This window comes from Acomys minous (genome assembly GCF_964271855.1).
Source record: "Acomys minous genome assembly, chromosome: 11".
Taxonomy (NCBI): Eukaryota; Metazoa; Chordata; class Mammalia; order Rodentia; family Muridae; genus Acomys; species Acomys minous.
The window spans coordinates 31,766,597-31,789,527 of NC_140492.1; the positions used below are offsets into that span (position 1 = coordinate 31,766,597).

Genomic DNA, 22,931 nt, shown 5'->3' on the forward strand with positions numbered 1-22,931 from the left:
TTGTTAAATATGAAATTATGAAATAGTAGAAATACTTTTTAAAGCATAATATTTTTCTCTTGGTTTACTTTTTCTGTATGTGTTACCATAGATAAGACTCATTACATTTGATAACACAAAACAAAAACTTAGAGATTTACTGTGCATTATCATCATTTCTGGCCTATACTAGACCTTTTAATAGCTTTGTTTTAGAAAACCAAAAGGTCCTGTGGGTAATTATGTGTATTTCAGTTTAGTGAGCTGGTTAATCTAATATATAATGACAATGATGGTTTACCTGTAGTCTGAGGTACAACTGCATTTCTAAGGCATTTGTGCACAATATAGCTTCTTCTTACCTTTGAGGGGGATAGTCAAAATCATTTAAAGTGTTTTAGTGTAAAAAAGACTTTTATAATTCAGAGAATAGCAAAAAGGTATAACATTTCTAATGTTTAAAAATTTTTTCCTCTGCAAAAGATCACCTTTGGAAGTTATGAACATTTTGTTTTATGACGAGGTTTTTATTTATAGTAGATTTGTTACACTTACTGTTAACAACAGAAAGTTCAGAGTCCTTGGGCTGCAGAGGTAACTTTGTGGTTGAGGATGCTCACTTTTCTTTCAGAGGACCAAGTTCAGTTCTGAGTATTTGTGTGGTGGCTCACAGCCACCTGGTATGTAACTCCAGTTCCATGGAATCTGATGATCTCTTCTATAATACTTGGGCTCCCCTACATATGCAGTGCACACATGCTCACATGGACACACACACACACACACACACACACATCACACACAGAGATAAATAAAATAAATAAATAAATTGATTAAAAAAATCTCGAACCATAAACTCAATTTCAAACTTACAGTCTTGGAAACCGTTAAGAGGAGTTGAGAAAAGTTGGAAAGACTGAATTTGTTATCACACAAGACCTCATCTTTCACAGTTGTGAAATCTATTTATGTACATCTATTTGTGTATATCTATTTATGAAAAGTTAGAAGATAATAGTTAGTTTCCTGCTAGACTTTGGAAAATATCATAAGTTTTTTTGACAGGTTCTATGCCTGTTTAAATATCAATTCTGGTGAGAAAGATGACCCTGGAATAAATTCTTAGATAAAAAGCACGCAGCGACATATACATGAAACAATGAAAATTACGACTTGAACCCTCAGAGGATGGCGTTTTACTGTTGCAAATTCAACCATCTAGAAAAGATAATTATTTGGTGCATTTCATTTGGCAGAGCTGAGTATAACTAAGACTTTTTAGATTCTATTGTATGTTTCTAGACTTTAATAATTTAAGCAAATTCAGAATAAGCAGGTACATCTGAAAAGCTGAATACTGAGAAATATTCACAGCAAGCACAGATGTAAGGTGAATGTCAGCTCTGTGTTGGATATGCATTCATGCATATGTTCATGTGAGTATATTGGAAACACATGTGACCAACACAAAAGGACCATCCCAAACGAGAAGCTTCTGCAGGCCCTCTTCACAATGTAATTACGCTACCAAGAAAAGCCACACTGAAGTTCTTTTGAACTCTACCTTCCCTTTCATCAGTAAATTAAATGTTTTCTGACTGTCCCCAGCAGTCAGTTTGAAATTTGCCATTGACACCATAATCCTAAAATTTGAAGAAAATGGCTGGAGTTTTGAAATAGACGGATCTTCTGTAGATTATTATAAAAATCCAAATGTATTCTATAAAAAGGTTGTTTACATGTGTGTGTGTGTGTGTGTAGCTATCACTCAAATTCATATCATCTTTAGCAAAATCTATAACATATGACTTTTAAATACCTTCCTGAATATCAAGAAATCAAAGCTTCACCTTGCTTCTAGTTTTTCCAGATATTTAAAATACTTCATTCATAAGTAATTAACTTCTTTTGTAAAAGTGTGTTGATATATTACAATGTTCAGAATTTATTCTTATTTTGTAATGTAATTTCTTTCCTCACTTAAGTTTTATTTCTGCTGCTAAAGTTTAGAATTATTATGCCCAAGGATCTTCCATGAACTTGCTTTATTTCTTTAAAAAAAGAGGGTTATACCAGAACTGGTTCTACCCCATTTTCACAGCCATCTACCAAACTCTGACTCAACAGACCTCTCCTCAACATCTGAAGGTTGATAATCAAGATGTATGATATTTATTAAAATGTACCAAGTTAACCTCATTTTATATGATAAAGACAATGGATATGTTTACGTGTTTAAAATGCCATTTGCCTTAATTACTTGTTTTACACCATAACTGAATAATGATTTCTTTCTTTCTTTCTTTCTTTGTTTTCTTTTCTTTTTACTTTCTCATCTTTCAAAGTTCTGTTCTGAGTTGAAAGTAAATAACTTGTTTTGTTTCTAGAACATTTCAAAAGAAAGTGTGCATTGGAAATGTACCATTTTTATTTAAGTGCTGTTATTGAATTGTTAGACACATTTTAGAAAGTAGGTGTACACTAGAGACTGTATCTAAATGACTGTATCTAAATGTCAGGTATATTACCTGACAGTATACAGAAACAGAACCCTACTATTTTGTGATGGCTTCAATATTTGGGGTTGCTCATTTATTAAAAATTCACTGACAAAGTTCCCACTAGTTTATATGAAAAATTATTTGTTCAGACAGATTACCTCAACTGAGATTTTGATAACTTTGTGGGTGTACATTAGCATTGCTAGTGTATAATCTTTGGCATTTTTCTGATTAGAAGAGGCAAACAGAAGGGAACTCCTCCAGACTTAAGTTTACACCTGTATAGGTGTCTGTTACAAGTGCAATTTGGGCTGTTATCTCCTGGAACCACATAATCAGCTGAACAGGAAGCCTTGTGGGCAGATCTAGTATGTTTTCACTTAGAAGCGTTCTCTCCTCTATTTGTAAAGTTTTAGAAAAAGCACATAATTGCAGTTCCTTTTACAATTAAGCTCTGTACAGAAATAAATCCACTATACTGCCTTGACCAGAAATCTTGTATTACACACAAAAATCCATCAATGTAACATGAAATGAAGGACTGAAAAAAAGAAATGTTAAGAATTGTTCATTTCTAACTGATTTTTCTATAAGCATTTAGCTAGAAATCTAAGAATTTGTCTTGGGTTAATATTTATATGACAAAATACACATTAACATAATTTTCTGGGACGGTTTAGATGCAAACATTTGATATGTAGCTGTTAAAATATTTTATAATGTCACTACCATATTAATAGTTGTTAGTTGAAGCACAGCATCTTTTTTGAAGTATTCTATTATCTTTAGAAAGCTATAAATATAAACAAGGATAACAAAGAACCACTTAAATTAAGAAGATGTAAAAATAGTAGATAAATTTAGGCTGAGGTAAGTCAAAACTGACTTCTCTAAATTTCTTCTCACCGGACAATATATACAAATAAACAGAAAAGAAAAAAAAAGTGATCTATACTTAACTTTTGCTCAGATTATAAATCTTGGTTCCTTAATTCCATGTTATTTATGACTGAGAGCTACACAGAGAGTTCCAGCACGAGGAAAAAAATGTATCCCTCTCTGTGTCATTTCTTCCCTCTTTGGACTGCATAAGTATTATTTAGAAGCAGATTAAAGGGATCTTCTGGTCTCTGTAACCTAAGCCAAAGCTATGCTCTTTATCGTAATAGAAAGTGATGAAAACGATAAAGATAAGTGTGTGAGAAATGTGGCTTGCATAACTGAGGTGATGATATGAACAGAAGAGAAAGTCATTACTCTTTAGTCAGAGAGAAGGTAATGAAAGCATAGTCTTGTCTCCAGTTGTAGTGATTTTATAGGTATTTGTACTGACTATACAGGCTGCTTATAAAAGAAGACTTTACAAGAAAATATGCCTATTATTATAGGAATCTTTAGCCATTATAGCTAGATGTCCACTTTGAAATGATTATTTGATAATTGTAAATAACTCAACATTTTCATGAAATGAAACCATCATATAACCACAAAGTATATTAGTGCACTATTAGATGGTTGAAAAGATTTGCTTCAGAAAGAGAGTGTATTGTTTGATTTTTATAATTTCCTAACACTGTTTGTATATAGCAGCATTTAAGCGATATATCTAGTTGTGAATATTAGGTGAACTGCCAATCTTTGTAAATGGACAAGAAGCCATTCTGAATCAGATATCACAATGTCCTTGAAAAATGTTAATGTATTCATGGATTTTTAAGAGTGGAAACTCTAGAGATTTATGTCATAAGCTGTTAACCATCCACATGTCTGACAACATTTGTTTTAACTTTTGATTCTAACCTGTATGGTTAAGCCTCGCAGTATAGTTTAGTGGTATAATACTGAATTAACTTTTGTGAGGCCTGGACATCTCCAGTATTGCAAAACAAAAAGAAGAAATTTAATGAGTTTTTATTAAAAAAATAAGAGAAGATAGAGCCAATTCTTGATATAGCCCCTTGTTTGTGACATCATGAATGAACTTGTTTATATAATACTGCGGATCAAATCTCAGGGCTCATGCAACCTCCACTGAGATATATCTCTGGCCAAAAATGAAATTTGGATTTAATCTCTCTATTGTGACACAGGATAGGAAGAGAAAATGGTGGCTCTCAGGAGTCCTAATTCAACTGTGGTTGCTGGGAATTAAACTCATGACCTCTGGAAGAGCAGCCAGTGCTCTTAACCATGTACTACAATGGGACATGTGGCAGTATAAATTAGTGGCAGAAATAACATGTAGGTTTCCCTCTTTGCAGAACTTTTTATAAACAACTTGAGTTCTTTTACTCCTGTACTTATTTCTTGCTAATTTAGAAATTCTAACATGGGAATTCTTAAAAACTGTACTTTGTTGGTTTTACACGATTTAACATTAGTGACAAAAGGAGTCAAGTCCAAGTGAGGATTGCGTCCCCATTCCAGAAATGTAAGCCCCTTTGCCTATCCATGCACCTCTATTTAAAAGTGGTAAAACTACAGACAGTAAATATATTGAAATACAAGACCACGCATTTCTAGACTTAGAACAGTAATTTCCAAATAAAAGTTTATTGCCAAACTTTACTAAAATAGAATCTTAACATTGAGAAATGTTTCCAATTAAAAAATATCTTAGTTTAGAAAGTTAACCTAGACTATATAGCTGTGGGAGCAGAAAATGTTCTGACATTATTAAAATAATGTGTTTCCATATTACAGACAAAAAGTGTTTAAAAACAGTTTATTAGATTTTGAAACATGCTAAAGAGTAACTTACATCTTTTGTAGGTAACTGGGAGGAGGCAATCCACAGGAGCCCCTACCACTGTCAGAACAATTTCCTAATTATATCTTAAAATTTGAATTGGAATTTAAGTTTTCTAGAATTGGAAATAATCCTTTCCTATTACAAGGTGTGTTTAAAATTCAGAAAGCAATATGGCACTTTTACAAAAGAATTCAGACAGACGCTCCTCCACCTGGCATTTGAATGGTGGTAACATGGGAGAGGAAATTGTAGCATCTTCATATATTTTGAAAGTAGTAAGCATCAATATCTAAGTTCCTTACCTATAGGAGTACTGGAGTTCGAACAATGTGTTTCATCTGCAATTTAGCCAAGATGCACCAGAAAACTCAGATTTACCCTCAAATACCCTCACCACTTTATCTATTTATCCCAGGAAGAGCATGTACCACACAGAGTATTCACTATAATAGGCCCACTTGCATGTAACTGGAGATTTGTTATGTAAATACAAATTCAGCAATTAACTTTAAAGTGTTTACGATTCTTAAGACTGTGTTGTTCTCATTCGGATACAAACAAAGGGCACCTTATAAACTGAAATTAAGAACTTAAAAAAAAAAAAGGTTTTTTGATGTCTGCCAGTCTCCAAGATTAGGTCATGTGTTGACAGTTACTTATAAATACAATTCAGAAGTCAAAGAGGATCTGTTGTTCTATGTAGTAATTTTACAAGAACACTGGCTCCACAGCTTGTTATAAACTCGTGGTGGTTCGAAGTATATTTATATGATTGGGTTAGTATGGTAATATTGTAAGGTAACCATGCTGGACAAAATTAAATGTTTGATAGATAATAGGATCAAAATAGTAAGTAATGGTGTCATTTCTTTACCCACCATAGATTAAGTACACTGCAGATGCAGTTTATGGTGAGATGCTAACATTGCAATTAATCTATACACTTATCTAATTGACTTTGTGGTATTAGTGTTCATTCCGGGTTAACTGTTTTTTGAGCAGAATCCAAGTGCAGATGTGATGAGTCTGGGCCTCTTCTTTCATCATTAACATCAGAAATTAGCCCAAGCCTTAGGTGCAAGAGTTACATTGTAGATGTGTGAGCTGTGAATGGGCTCTATAACTGCATTTTGAGTGGCTGCTGTTTTTTTTGTTGTTGTTGTTTTGTTTTGTTTTGTTTTGTTTTTTTGTAACAGTATCCATCTTTGAAGAGTTGTTTCCTTGATGAGGAGTGAGGACTACACTTATCTGTGGGTATAAGGATGAGTTATGCTGGTGTAGTAAAGCGGTAGTTGTAAATTCTCACCCCAAATCATTCACTAGTCCTGGATATTTGTCTAGGTTTCCAATACCCGATACGATTTGTCTTTTGTGGATCAAAGTCCAATTGCAGGGCTGGTGGTTACCACAAAGATATGCCTGTTGCTACCACGTCCTTAGGGTTATTACACCATGCTTTGTCAGTGTACTCATAGGACCATAGTTATAGGATTGTTGGTTGCTTCCCTCCTTTAGAAACTTACACATCTCCATGAAAGACAGTCCTCAGGGAGGAGGCTTTCCTGTTGCATCTAACTCATGGGTATCTGGGCTACTTAAGTGTATGGGACCTTCAGCAGCAGTAGTGATTATTTTCCACCTCTGAGGGCAACAAACAACAAGACCAATAGCTTATAATTTAGGAGTCTTTTGGACAACATTGACCAACATCTTAAAAGAGGGCATGAAACCTGTTGTTGGAGTTTTTGTTAGGTGGTTTATGGTTCTTGGGGGCACACTGTCATCTCAAATGGGAAAATTTTATTTAAACTTTATTTACACATCTACACACTAACTTATATTGGAGGAATTTTAAGCAGATAGTAGCATAATATGATTTATTCAGACACCCTTACTGTTATTTTTTATTTTACTTGGCTTTTATTTGTTTTTTTAACTACTACATTTTCAAAAGAAATAGATTGAATTTGTATTTTTTCTTCATTTACAAAGGAGGAAATTCAATTTCAAGTTTTGTAATTTTAGTTAAAATAGTCAAGAGTTTTAGAGACATTTAATACATTTGTGCCTAGTAATCCATTCGAACATGTTCCGAAGTTTTTTGGTTTTATTTTTTAATATATATTCAGTGTGGGTATTAACCTTGTGTTTTAATATGGGCATATTTAATATTCTTAAGATATAATTTTCAATTTATTGTTTGTTGAGGTTCACATTAATAATAGATGCTTCCTTTATCTAATCTTCCTTTACACATCCTATTTGTCAGTTATATAGTTGTTTTTCTCATGTAGATGCATGAAGTGAAGCCATGGTTTCCATTCTTTAACAGGTCAGATTGATAACAATAATACATATTAACAAAGTGAGCTTTTATCGATGATGATATTTGAAGCATCCTTTTATTAACTTAAATTTTAACCTACAACAAAGTCAAAAATGTTGGTTTTGACACAAAAAGGATTTTTATTTATATTTAATAAAATAACTACATGCACATTACAATTTTAATTTGACTTTATACATACGGTTTAGAATTCAGACTAGTGGTTAAAAAATGTTATGAAAAAAACCACTTGTGCTTTATAAGTAATCAATATTTTACAAGTTGTATCAGAGACTTGAGAAGGGATGAAATGAGTGAGTAGGGAGTGCAGGTAATCAGCTTCCAAAATGAGAAAAAAAATGACAGAGATAGTTTGCTGCCTGAACAGTCACCTAAAACTCTCTATAATGTTGGAGCATCACAACCTTCTGGCCCAATATATGTGACAGACATATTTGTGAGGCAGTAATTGTTGAGGACTTGCTTACCCTGTCTTGGCAGAATTTGCGATCAACTCTGCCTGCATCCAAGCTTGCCCATTTTCAGGCAGAATTCAGTCAGTGGCTGACACAAGGACATTTTACCCAGTGGCTGCATTGCCACATTTGAAGCCATCTCCATAAGGAGGTTCTTTGATGCTCATCATCTTCTTTGAGGTAGGCTGGATGTTGCCAGTATTGTTAAAAGAAGCAAATAGAAATAATTCATTGTATTTATATTCTTTGTGTATTTTTCTTTTCTTGTAGTTAATCTACTAGATTCAAAAACAATTCAAGGAGAGCTGGGCTGGATCTCCTACCCACCACACGGGGTGAGTTGCAGTGAGCATTGAAATGAATCTGCTGCTGCCTTTTGCCTCTTTCAGAGATTGTAAGGAATGTGCATTGTGTTTTCTGAGGAAAGCTGAGTACTTCTGATGAAAAATTATACTGATGAATGTGTCCTTTCATGTACCAGAACAATTTAATGTTGATATCCTGAACAGGCAGCTACTGAAAATTTCAGAGTGTTTTTCTCCTGAATTTTTAGTTGCTGTACTGGGGTGTTTAAATATTTTAATTATTATTGGAATTTTTAGGTAATATAAATGTGATTAATTTTTTTCTGATAGGATCAAGATAAGAGTTTTGACAAGATTTTAAATTTTCACGTTATAATCAAAGTGCGTTTTTTTGGAGTGGCATTTTTCCCCAAGTTACGGCCTTAAAAATCAAGGATGATGATAAGTTAAAGTATATCAGAAATCATGCCTCTCAAAACTTCAATACATGTTTAAATATGCTTTCTTCTTGAGTATAGCTTTGTTCAACTGTGGAAGCATGTGTTCCCCTCGCTTATTTTGAATAATCTCTCACTTTTCTAGATTGTTTTAAAACTGAACCCTCTTTAGATGCTAAAACCAGTACTGCCTTAATTTTTGAACTTTTTATATATATATAAATTTTAGACAGTTCAGGCACAGCTTGCTAAGATGTATAGCCTTTTAGTGCCAAATGTGTTTCTATGAGCTTTTTATTTAAGAAAAAAATTTTACTTATCTATTTATTTGGGAAGTTTGTATTTTGGAAAATTCTCATGCCTCTCAAAACTTCAATACATGTTTAAATATACTTCCTTTGTGAGCATAGCTTGAATGCAATGCAAACAGTTTGAAATATTTTTCTTAGGAACACATTTATATGCTCTTTTTCTTTCCATGGTTGTATTCTTTTCAAAGTGGTTTTAATTACTATAATTTACTGTTGGTATCCCTCTTTAGATTTGGATGCCTAAACATGCTGACTTACTTATACAGAACTATCAAACACTCCTTCACAAAGGGATGTTTTCTGTCAAGGATACTTCATCCATCTGTCATCTTTGTATCTGCTTTTCTTTCTGGTGCACCTTGACGTTGACAAAATGCCAGAGCCCATCATCAGGCCTTCCGTGTTGCTTTGGAAGGGAGAGAATGAAGTAAGCCAGGAATTGCCTTTCCCATAGGTGTAAAAGAATTAAATAATTGCGATAAAACACAGCGTGGATAGTCAGAAAAATAAATCAAAACTCAGGATTGAGCCGGGAACTCATATAATACTATTTAACTAAAAGTTATACCTAAATTTACTTCTATATCCTTGAGTTTTTCGCTATTCCATCAATGATTTATTATAGAAACAGATTTTTAAGTATATATGTTATATGACTTTCATACTGACAATTTTCCTAACACACATATGAATATATGTGCCAATTTTTAGGCACATGAAATTAATTTTTAGATTAAAACAATACTCTGCCGTATGTTTTCCTTTTCTTTCTTTTTTTTTCCCCCGGTAAAAGCTGAAGGTCTGAAAGCCCAGGAGAACTTCATATTCTGTCTCCCTGTCTGCCTCTGTCTTGCTTGCTGTCTGCCTAACTCCTTGCTCGTTGTAACCCATCTTTCTATCTCTCTTCTTACCTGCTGTTATCCTCCTTTCTAACTCTCCTCTTGCTGTTACCCATCTCTTTATCTCCTTGCTTGTTTGTTTCCCCATCTCTCAGTCTCCCTTGCTGTTCCCCACCTTACTCTAGCTTATTCTCACATGTCTGTTACTTGCTTTCCCCATTTTCCTTGGGCCAACCCCAGTATTTTATTGAAATGAAGGGCACTATTTTTCCTTACACATTACATTATATTTTTTCATCTTTTACAATCACCAGGGCAATCAAATATCAACATAGTAACAGGAAATACAAAAAGTTCTGTAAAGGCATTTGCCACCATGCCCGGCAGCCCGTGCTGTGCTCTTAATGAGGAGGAGGCAGCACCAAACTGGCTTTACTGTGCAGAGAAGTAAAGCTTGCTTAATTCTACCAAATGTTTTCCTTTTAAAAAGACATAAAGATAACAGATTCTCACATATTAAGAATTATGGTGATGTTTGCTATATGCCTGGATCAAGTTATTTCTGGTGCCTACCTAATATTCTCCCTCCTTCTTTAATATGACAAAGATAGAGTCATTTTTTATTTGTAATTTCTTATTAAAAAACAGTTGTCAAAATTATTGAAAGCTTTTCTGTAAAACATAACTCTTAACAACTGAACTTGAAACAACTTTGTATATCATATTTTAAGTAATTGACTCTTACAATCAGGGGTAAATCTCATTGTATTGCTTAGATGAACTAAAATATTAGTTGAACATTCCGAGTAAAAAAAAGTAAAAGTACAATATCCTAGCATATGGAAGTGTTGAAAATCTTGCTTAATCACATTAGAGAAATGGATGAAGAGATGAAGAAGGGAAGTAAGTTTGGTTTTGCCTCATGGGAACTTTTGGCAATATTTTCAGATAGTGTCATATTGGAAGTCAGGGGCAGGGCTGGCATATGGGGAAGAAACCAAGAGTCTTGCTCTACCTCTTGCAATGAACATGGCCACCCTCATAACAACAACAGAAATGACAGCTCCAAACCTGAGAAACCCATACTGAGGGGATGAGTGGTGACAATTCCCCTAAGTGCTGGGTTACTAAAGAGATGAGAGACAGCATGTCTGCTGCTTCTTAAGTTCAATTGTACTACTGTCACAAACCCCAAATGTCCTGAAATGTAGAACTTAAAAAGAAAAGGACTCATTTTAAATGTGGAATTATTTTTTTTTTGTTGGATGCGTGTATCACCAGAGGTCTTGAAAGTTTGCATAAACGTTTCTGGGAGAGAATTCATACATAGTTCATTCCTTCACGTAAATTTTATTTCTGTTTCTTACTTTTCACTTCCCCAAATATGTACTCGTGCTAAAACTTTGCCATGGCCTTCTATCATTTTCTTACGAGAGTATTTCTATCTTACAAAAAATGCTCTTTAAAACAGAGATGCCTTGGACTTGATAAATGGCCGAGGTGATTAGGAGTGCATGTTATTCGTCTGGTGGATCAAAGTTAGAGTTCTGCTTTTGTAAAGTAATATGTGAAGTTACATGTATGTATAATATATAAAATTGATGTATAAGATTCTTGAAAATGGTGAGAAGTTATATATATTAAGTGGCTTAAAGAAAAATGATAACCATGAGTGAAAGTTACTTGACTAGAGTTAGGTATTCTATAATAAATATAAAAAAGTATATGCATATGAACATATACATATAAATTATACACTCAGAAAAAACAATAAACAAAAACAAAAAGCAAAGCAACAACAACAAAAAGTTATAGGTCTGATACCCAAGCCAGGGATCTCACAGCTGCCTGTGACTCCAGCTCTAGGGAATCCAGTGCATTTTGCCTCTACATACAGCCACACACATAGCACACAGCCATAAACAAAGAGAGATGCACACACACACACAGATTGTGCGCAAGTGCACGTGCTTGAGAGAGAGAGAGAGAGAGAGAGAGAGAGAGACAGAGAGAGAGAGAGCAGAGAGCGTATTAAAAACAAAACAAATCTTTAAAAACACAGAAATTAATTCAATTTTATTTTCAGACCTGTGTGTGGGCATAAAAAAATGGCTTTCTGTACATAATCATAAAAGTAGTTATGAAGTTGAATCTACGGATTATTTATGAAATTATGAATTATAATTCACCTTACAATGAAAGGTTTTTTGACATACTGTCTGATGCTATAAACTAGATATATTTAGACATATATAGACACAAATGTACGTAAGCATGTATAAGTATATTACAAGCCCCAAAGATTTCATCTATCCATGGATCCATAGTTAAAAGTGACTGATGCAAAAGCCAATCTACTAGGCAAGGCTGCTTAGTTTCTGTATCAACACAGAGGAAAAGTTCAAGGCAAGTGAAGCTTCATTGTTTTCACTTAGTATAGAATTTCTGTGGCAATTATCAGGAAGGAACCTTGAGCCTTGCCTGAAAGAAACTCCAATGAGGAGAGCATGTGGGCTGACAGGGTCTAGGCAGATAGGGAGAACATACTCTGAAAATAAGTGATTTTTAGTTTGCAGAGATGAGGAACTGTCAATATTGGTAACCACAGAATTAGGATTTCCTTAGGTTTCACCACTGACTTAGTGAGAATGTCAACATACTTTAAAAAAAAAAGGACAAATAAGGGATGAGCCTGTTGACTATCTGACACTTATTCTCTGGTTTCTTCTGTGGTTTAGAACGTAGCTCTCCTACAGGTTTGAGGGCCTTATGTGCTCCTGGAAACTGGCCACTCCATAGGTGCATGTTAGCTTCTCTGAGAGCTGTTATTAAAAAGTATAGTTGCTTTGATAGTGGCCGATTTTAGCAATAAGAACTAAGGCCAATGACACAGGAGCAGAGCAGCAGGCACTTCTTAGGAAAGGCTTCTTCCTGACACAAGGAAATGCAGAGTCGTCCAACAACTCTGTCTAGGCTCCCTGCGAGGCCTGAAGGCTGGAGAGCCCAAGGAGATTCATGAAACCAGCCTGGAAACCAGCATCCTTGACTCACTGAAGAGCAAGTAGATATGCTTGTGTAAGCTGTTTTCTTGGTATTTCTCCTACCTTCAAATTAAAGGCATACTACAAGCAGAGATTGTTATAGCTCTTCTGAAATATCCTGCTCTCTATTCTCTTTGTATAATCTCTCTTTAACATATTTCCTTAATGGCATTAACTGCTTTACTAGAAGACATACTTAATTCCATAATGTAAGCCTATGTATTGCAAAACAATTGGAAACAAAAGCCAGCTAAAGTTGGCCTTATAAGAAAATTTATAATGAGTGTTCTCTAGTAATAAAATATCAAAATTCGGCAAATAAATTGCCTTTAACAAAGGAATTGTAAATGTTTAAAATGATAAACTGTAAAGAATAAAGAACAAGTGTCCATAAGATACACCATTGCTGACCAGTTTCCCACAACATGAAGAATTATGATATTTGTGAGTTGGCGAAGTCAGAATATCTAAAAGTCTCTTGCAGTTCTTACTTTCACTTTGTGGATGAGCTCTGAAATGCCGAAAAAATATTTTGACAATGGAGTGTCAGCAGCAACCACCTGGGAGTTGGCTCTGTGAATCACAGCTCAAGAGCTGATCCAAGAAATCAAACTTGTGACACATATCATACGTGATTCTTGGTCACTTGAAAGTCTTCTGTGTTACCTCTACTTTAGATCTGTCACCTTCAAATAGTATGCTGCTCAAATTAAAACTGTGAAAAAGCTTTATAGCTCATAAAAACTTTCCTTAAAACAAAAGGCACCATGAAGTAAGGGAGACTATGGAAAATGCTAGAAATGATCAAAGCTGGATTCTAGAAACTTTTAATCTATGAAAATTAAAAAGTTATATTTTTAGTACTTTTAAAATAGAATTCATTCTTCCGTACATTGCTAAATTGTAATTTTCATGTGAATCATCTCCTTTGTATCAAAACTATTTAGATTTGGGAAGAATGTGCTCAAATTTTTAAAAAAGATAATATTTTCGGTTTTTTTCAGCTTTGACATTTAGAATTGGGGTTTCAAGTAAAGAAGACCTGTAATTGATTTGTGTTGCTTTGTTCAATCTTACTTTAAAAAAGTAACTTGTGCTACAAAATTCTCACCTAGTATTCATTAATAAGAAAGTTAAAAACAAATGAATTCATGTAATTTGCCATTTTATTTGAATATTTAAATGGTTTATAAATTCACTGTGATCATACCATAGATTTTTAAAAGTAGCTTAAAACAGATCAGGGATCAATTTTTGCTTCTCAAGTTTCTCCAATTGACTGTATTTTTCTTTAACACTAGTAACTTTTTTGACTCCAAGCTTTGTTACCATGTGGAAACTCATTTATTTTATGATCACAAAGACAGTTACTTTAACACACACACACACACACACACACACACACACACACACACATTTCTCTAATGAGTTAAAAATGACATTGTGGGCCTGTAAGATGGTTGGTGCTTAAATACCCCTGTTGCTGTTTCTGACAACGAGAGTTCAATCTCTGGGACTCAAATGCTAGAGGTAGAGAACTGCCTCCTTCAGCATGCTGTCCCCTGACTTCTACTCAAGTGCTGTGGCACACATAATTCACACACACATACACACACACACACACACACACACACATGCACACACAGGTACACACACACACACACACACACTACAAAAATAATTACAATGCAATAAAATTAAAATAACATTCATATTCTACTTATTAAAATTTTATTTGTTACAATACTTGTAAAGCATTGTATTTAGCTAAATATGTTACCTTGATGCTTAATAATCATCTTTTTCTTTAATATTGTATAGAGAGTAAATTTGGAATATTCACTGTTTTCAAGCCTTTCAGATATTCAGTTGCATGGATGACATAAGAAGTTGCACATATGCATCATACACGTATGGAGAAAAGCAACTTCAGTCCTATGGTTGCACTGAATTTTAATAGAATCTTGATGAATACTTATAAAAAGTGGTTAATTCTGAAGTATTGTGTGAAAATATTTTCTGTAGTTTTCTAATTTCAGGGTTTTGACCATTCAGTTGAATGTGCCCAGCTATTAGCGTCTTTGGAAATGTTTTTAAAGAAATTATTTTTTTCTTGTAAAATAATAATGTGAAACACTTTTAATCTAAGTAAAGTCTTTGCCTCAAGTGATGGCTCTTGAAACTGAAAACACTGAAGGACATAATGCCTGAAATGCATCTTACGTATTTGTATAACCTGATACAATCCATTGCTTTTCTATGACTGTTCATGTTTTCAGCCATTATATGGTTATATGAATAGTATTACACCTGAGATTATATTGGTAATTGCATCAATTTTGCACCTCCAGTGCATGAGATACAAGAGGAAAAGGGTCAACAAGGTTTGATATACTGCTGTGAAAAATTAACAAAACATTTCATTTATTTTATAGTACTTAAGTTATCCTCTATAACATAATTTTTTATATTGTATTGTATGTTATATGGGTGTTTTGCCTGTGTATATCTGTGCATCACAAGCATGTAGTGCCTGGAAAGGCCAGAAAAGTGATGTAGATCCCTTGGACCTGGAGTTCAACGTAGTTCTGAATTGTCATGTGGGTGCTGGGAATCAAACCCAAGTACTTTGCAAGAATATACATGCCTCTTAACTGCTGAGATATCTCTCTAGCTTCTTTCTTCCCCTTCATAATCTTTATTTTATTGAAAAGAAAATTTTCTTTTTGTTTTTTTTCAAGACATGGTTTCTCTGTCTCAAGACAGCCTTGGCTGTCCTGGACTTGCTTTGTAGACCATGCTGTCCTTGAACTCACAGCAGTCCTCTTGTCTCTGCCTCCCAGAGAGCTGGGATTGTAGGTGTGCACCACTAATCCCAGCTTAAAATGGATTTTTCAGTACAACATATTCTGATTATGATTTACCTTATGCCCATGCCTCTCTTCACTTCCCCGGTTTCCCAAATCTGCACCTCCACTCTCCCTCCATCTTTAAAATACAAACAGGCATCTGTAAATATAATAATAAAGTAAAATAAGATAAGCCTACTTTAATTGGTAGCCAGCAACTGCAATTGTCTACATTATGGAATGCCAGTTTGGGAGCAGCATTATCCAGCAAGATGAGGAAACTCAGGGTTCCACTACCTTTTTAACTTGGATTCTGGTTCACCTGGACTTCAAAATAAATTCAATACATGAATCCTATATATTATATATTATATGATATATCATATTTAACAGCACTTGCCTTTAATCCCAGCACTTGGGAGGTAGAAGCAAACTGATTTCTGAGCTCAAGGCCAACTTGCTTTACAGAGCAAGCACCAGGACATCCAGGGATACACACAGAAAACCTGTCTTGAAAAACAAACACACAAGCAAGCACAAAACCTCAAAACCAAAACCAAACAAAAAGGAAAAGAATATAAAATGAATACACACAAACACACAGAGAGAGAAAGAGAGAGAGAGGGGAGAGGGAGAGAGAGAGAGAGAGAGAGAGAGAGAGAGAGAGAGAGAGAGAGAGAGAGAGAGAGAGAGAGAGAGAGACGGGGGCAGAGAGAGAGACGAGAGAGAGGAGAGAGAGAGAGAACAGGTGTTTTACTGCCTCTTCTGCACTGTAGCAGCAATTAGTTTGCTTTTAGAAACATCAAGAATCTTAAATAATCGCAGACTTCAATTTGAACAGCATGTAATATCTCCAGTATTTATAAATATTTATAATGTGTACATCTGATTTCTATTGCTCATGATAATATAAATGGTATTAAAATAAAAAAGACCAGAAATGGCATGAATTAAGGTTCAGGGAAAAAGAATAGAAAACAACAAGGAGAAGTCCTGAGAGCAAGTCTTTGTGGGCTTTATTTGCTGTGCACCTGAAGGAGTAACTGAATAGAGCAATTGAAGGACAGTTAGGAATCAGAAAGACAGCTGTAAGAGGATGTCATATGGTTTTTACGCTCACAGAGCAGGTCCTTCGTTTGAACCATCATATGTCTCAGTGGGCTTTGTACAAAATGAAATGTTGTATATGGTACAGAAGAATATCTTTAAATTATAAAACCTCTTATTTTTTCCAATTGCTAGTTCCCCGTCCCTAGTTCTATTTACTCACCTTTTTTCTCACTTTCCTCGTTTCTTTCTCTTCCTCTTCTTCTTTCAATCAAGTTGTTTTTAAATAAAGAGCATTAGAGGAAACTAGGCAATGTAAGTTTTATGGTTTGCCTGAGACCAGTGAGAAGCTATAAACAACTAATGATAAAATGGCTGTTACCTAAGCCTGAAAAGAATAAGGGGGCCCTAGAAACCCTAATCACCCTCTCCGGAAGGTTTTTTTTTAATTTTTTATTAATTTATTCTTGTTATATCTCAATGGTTATCCCATCCCTTGTATCCTCCCATTCTTCCCTCCCTCCCATTTTCCCCTTATTCCCCTCCCCTATGACTGTTCCTGAGGGGGATTACCTCCCCCTGTATATGCTCATAGGGTATCAAGTCTCTTCTTGGTAGCCTGCTATCCTTCCTCTGAGTGCCACCATGTCTCCCCATCCAGGGGACATGGTCAAATATCAGGCACCAGAGTTCGTGTGAAAGTCATACCCCACTCTCTACTCAACTGTGGAGAATGTCCTGTCAATTGGCTAGATCTGGGTAGGGGTTTAAAGTTTACCACCTGTATTGTCCTTGGCTGGTGCCTTAGTTTGAGCGGGACATTATGATAGGCAGATTTAGGCCCACCGGTCCCGCTCAAACTCTGGAAGGTTTTCTAAACAAGCATTCTAAAGTTTTCAAGTCTACCAGACTCTCCCCATTTTTTCTCAATCCTTCAGTTTTCACATTTTCTTTCTTTTAAAAAATTCTTATTTAAATAATTTATTTAGATTACATCTCAATTTTTACCCCCTCTCTTGTATCTTCCCGTTCCCCTCTCCCTCCCCTTTTCACCCTTTTCCCCTCCCCTAGCCCTGTGACAGAAGAGAACCTTCTCCCTCACCATATGATTACAGCCTATCAGGTCTCATACAAATAGCCTGCTTACCCTTCCTCTGAGTGCCACCAGACCTCGTCACCAAAGGGAAGTGGTCAAATATGAGGTGCCAGAGTTCATGTCAGAATCAGTCCCCATTCTCCACACAACTGTGGAGAATTCACTGTCCATTGGCTAGATCTGAAAATAGGGGGTTTGGGCTTACTGCATGCATTGTCTTTGGTTGGTATAGTATTTGAGCAGAAGCACCTGGGTCCAGATCCACCAGCCTTGACGATCTTCTTGTAGGGCTCCTGGACCTTCTGGATCCTACTATTTCCCTGTTCTCCCATACCATACCTCTCTCACCTGAAGTCCCAGTAGGAAGTCCCAGCATCTGTCCCAATCCCCCACTGAATGTAGACTCTCAGAGGACACCTCTGTTGAGATAATGTCCAATTATAAGTGAGTGTATACCATGTGTATCTTTCTGGGTCTGGGTTAACTCACTCAGGACGATCATTTCCATCCACTGGCCTGTAAATTTCACTATTTCCTTGTTTTTAATAGCTGAGTAGTATTCCATAGTGTAAATGTACCACAGTTTCTTTATCCATTCTTCAACTGAGGGACATCTAGGCTGTTTCCAGATTCTGGCTATTATGAATAAGGCTGCTATGAGCATAGTTGAACAAATGTCCTTGTTGTATAGTAGAGCATCTTTCAGGTATATTCCAAGTAGTGGAATAGCTGGGTCTGGAGGTAGCCCTATTCCCTACATTCTGAGCAGGTGACAGATAGATTTCCATGTACAACTTTGCACTCTCTCCATAAATGAAGGAGTGCTCTCCTTTCTGCACATCCTCACCACCATGTTTGTCACTTGAGTTTTTGATCTTAGCCATTCTCACGGGTGTAAGATGGAATCTCAGAGTTGTTTTGATTTGCATTCTCTGAAAACAAAAGACGTTGAACATTTTTAAAAAGTGTTTCTCATCCATTCAGTATTCCTCTGTTGAGAAATCTCTGTTTAGCTCTGAACCCCATTTCTTAATTGGGTTATTTGGTTTGTGGTGTTTAGTTTCTTGACTTCTTTATATATTTTAGATATTAGCCCTTTGTTAAATGCAGTGGGGGTGAAGATATTTTCCCAGTCTGTAGGCTATCCCTTTCTTCTGTTGACAGTGTCTTTTGCCTTACAGAAGCTTCTCAGTCTCATGAGGTCCCATTTATTAATTGTTGACCTTAGAGCCTGGGCTGTTGGTGTTCTGTTCAGGAAGATATCTCCTGTGCCAATGAGTTCCAGGCTCTTTAACATTTTTTTTCTAACAGATTTAGCATCACTGGTTTTATGTTGAGGTCTTTAATCTACTTGACTGTTATACATGGTTATAAATATGGATCTATTTGCATTTTTCTACATGTAGACATCTAGTTGACCTCAAATCCTGAGTAATGAAGATGATAAAGGGAGGAAACAAATAAAATCTATAAACAAATACAGGAAGATGTGGACAAACAGTTAACAAATTTTCTATTGCACTGTGTATTTATATAAAATATATTAAATATACTGTCCCCAGAGTGTAGATACGAACCAGGCCTCAGATCTAGAGATGGTGGTACTTGGGACTCTTCTAACCTTGCCTATCGTTAAGACCAATTTTATCCCAAGTTTGTACTTGTTATCTCAGTAAAGCCAACAGCCACAGCATCATGGACTTACTCAGAGTTAATACATCTGGAATCTTGTGGATGCTGTGAATTGTCTTGGTAAACATTCCTCATTCATTGATTCCTGTAGTGTGTCATTCCACGTTCCCTGATGTGTTGGGCGGTGATTTGTTACAGTATAACTTGTATTAAATGTCATAGAGAATCTCCTGGGCCCCTGGGTGTTGTAAAAAAACATTAAAGTATACAGTGTGCAGGTATAAAAATCCTATCTGTGGAAATTTGTGATAAAATTCACTGATGAAGATACTTCACTTTATTAAAAGCAGCAGAATTTTGCTATATTTACAACAGCATAATGAATTGAATGAAGAATCCCTTTCTAGAGGCAACAGAGACAGAGGCTAAAGCAAGTATGCCTGTTCTCTGGTTACGTCTTCATCAAGCAGTGAAGCCTGGGATGGTAGAGTCTTTCCTGGTGTCTTGCAATTGTTTTCTGATCAAGTACCATACTCCTCGTTGTCCTGGGGTTCCTACCTTTTTAAGGAAGAATTCAAGACTGTGTGATTTAATTTCAGGAAGATTATACTTTTTAGAATCCCTGAATTTCATGCCTTATAGCCCTCCAAATAATAACTGAGTCTTGTGATACAAGAGTCACCTGGAGCTACTCACCTCAGGTGTTAAAAAATGCTGATATTTTATACGCCTGTGAGGAAGAAGCCTGCCCAGAGTTACTCCCCGTTCATCTCTTTGTAGTTCTCCTCCTCACAGCTGGGTTTATAAATCGTAGATGAAGCTCTCAATTGGTGGCAAAGGTACTGAACTTGTTCTCTGGGAATTCGAAGTTGATTTTTTTTAGCTAAGATCAAGTAGAGATATAAATCAATTTTCAAATGTCAGTTCAGTTGCCAAGAGAAAACTTATATGCTTTTGATTCTTATAAACATCGATAAATAATTTTAGAAATTAAAAAAAAATTGTGTGTGATTTTATTTTTACAGTTTTTTTTTTTTAGTGTTTTATTTATTTACTTATGTAATCACTTTCCAGCCGGATATCAGGCTCCTCCCTCCTTTCTCCCAGCTCCACTCTTACTTCCTGCCTGTTTTCCCATTTCTTCTTCTAAGAGACGGGGGCAAGGGGTACCAAGCCATCCTGGGCACCTCAAGTTGCAGCAAGCCTAAGTGTGTCTCTTCCCTGAGGCCAAACAAGGCAGCCCAGCTAGGGGTAAAGGATCCAAATGCAGGCAACAGAATCAGAGACAGCCTCTACTCACATTGTTAGAGAACCTACATTATGACTTAAGCTCTGCATCTGCTACGTAAGTGGAGGGTTCTAGAATCAACCGTGTGCAAGTATTTTTGGTTAGTGGTTCAGCCTCTGTGCGCCATGATGGGCTCAGGTTTGTTTACTCTGTAGGGCTTCTTGTGGTGCCTTTTGTCCCTCAGGCTCCCTCAGTCCTCCCTCCCACTCTCCCACAAAACACCCTGAGCTCTGCCTGTTGTTTGGCTGTGAGACTCTGCATTTATTTCCATCAACTGCTAGATGAAGCCTCAGAAGAAGTTATGCTAGGTTCCTGTCTGCAAGCATATCAGAATACCATTAATAGTGTCATGAGTTAGCTCTCTCCTATGGGGTGGATCTCAAATTGGGCCGGTCATTGATTGGCCGTTCCCTCAATCTCTCTGCTCCATCTTTATCCCTACACATCTTTGTGACTACCATTAAAATAAGATTAGGTCTGTGTTATTTTAACCAGGAAATAGTCACAATTTAGGTTGCTGTGTTAATTTTTGTGAGTTTTGGGAAGATATGCATATGTGTGTGCACACATGAGTGTGTGGGGTTATGTTTGTTCATGTTATGTATGTGGGGTTATGTATGTGTTCATGTGTTCACACCCAGAGAGTGTTGGGTGTCTTGCTGTATCCTTCTGCTCCTTCTCTGGAGACAAGTTCTCTCCTTCTGTACTGAACCTAGAGTTCTTGGTGTTCTGTCAGGTTTGGCTGCCTGGGAATTCTCAGCAATCATCCCCAATGCCCACCTTCCCCACCCCAGCACAGCTGACACAGACTCATGCAGCCATGCTGGCTTTTACATGGCTGCTGGGCAATAAGTGTTCCAACCAATGATGACATCTACTCAGTCTGGTTTTTGTGCCTTCTAAAGTAAAAGTCTCACTCAATTTTTGTGATATATATTTTATAGTAAGATATGGCATTCTTATATAGAATTAAGACAGATGGCCTTAAAGTAGAGTGACAGTTTAGATAATCATAAGTTCCAGAAACTGAAATGTAAACCTATATAGAAATTTTATGACTTCATACATATTTTGTGAGAAATTTTTGGTGCGGGCCATATTTCTTACGATAAACTTTGTTCTGAAGAGGCAGGAAGTGACCAAATATAGCATTGTTATCTCAGAATGGAGAGTCTGACACATAACAATCTCTGTGGGGCAATTGTTAGAATGGCTTCTGAATAAGTGATTTATATAACATAAAAAGGTTTACTGAAATCCCTAGCTCCTTGGAATTTATGCATATGATTGTTCAGTCACTGTTCTTGCTCCTGCTATGAGGCAGGTACTGGCAGAGGCAATAGGATGACACCAACACCAGAATTTCTACAGCGTCTCATATACTGCTCCTAGTGTTTTCAACACATCTACTATTTAATTTCTTCAAAAATAGCACTTTTGCTCTCATTTTGAAGAAGAAGAAAGGGAAGGCTTCTGAATTTAAATGACACAAAAATTATATTATATAGTAGGTAACATGGCCAAAAATTAAAATAAAAGACAATCCAAGTCCTCCATCATTGCTCTACACTAATTTGAGCGAGGTAGATAACCTATTCCTTGGAAATTTTAAGGCTTGGTGGAAGAAACTACTAGGTAAGCAGTAACTGCAGTTCAGTGTATCAATACAATCTTATATAGTATAGAACAGAATTATTACATTGATAGTGTTATCAATTCTGCTTGTTTGGAGTCAAGGAAAATTATATTCAGCAGCTGTGAAGCTTTGAGGAAGAATGGGGACTCGTCAGGTACACACAAAATGCACAGCACAGTAACATTGTGCATTGACAGAAGAAACAGGCCAGGCCATTCAAATATAGAGAAATGTGATAACAATTGTGAAAGAGAAAGAGGGAGAGGAGGGGTTATCCAGAATCACACAGAACCTTGGATATTAATGGAGGGTTTTGGATTGTTAGGTGCTCAGGATCCCAGGATAATTTTCAGGAAGGTGTGGGTAATGGTTGGCACTTGTTTTGGTCACCTTTTTTTTTTTTGGACAGCTTCTCA

General features: G+C 35.9%; 1 protein-coding gene across 2 annotated transcripts in view; it reads left to right on the forward strand.

Moving 5' to 3' along the window:
• The window catches only part of EPHA3 (EPH receptor A3), a 320,902-nt gene that overhangs the window by 10,117 nt on the left and 287,854 nt on the right, over window positions 1–22,931 (forward strand). For both annotated transcript variants that reach the window (XM_084802235.1, XM_084802236.1), the window contains exon 2: window positions 8,305–8,369. In XM_084802235.1, coding sequence (XP_084658361.1) covers window positions 8,305–8,369 — 65 coding nt within the window. The remainder of the gene's footprint in view (window positions 1–8,304; window positions 8,370–22,931) is intronic.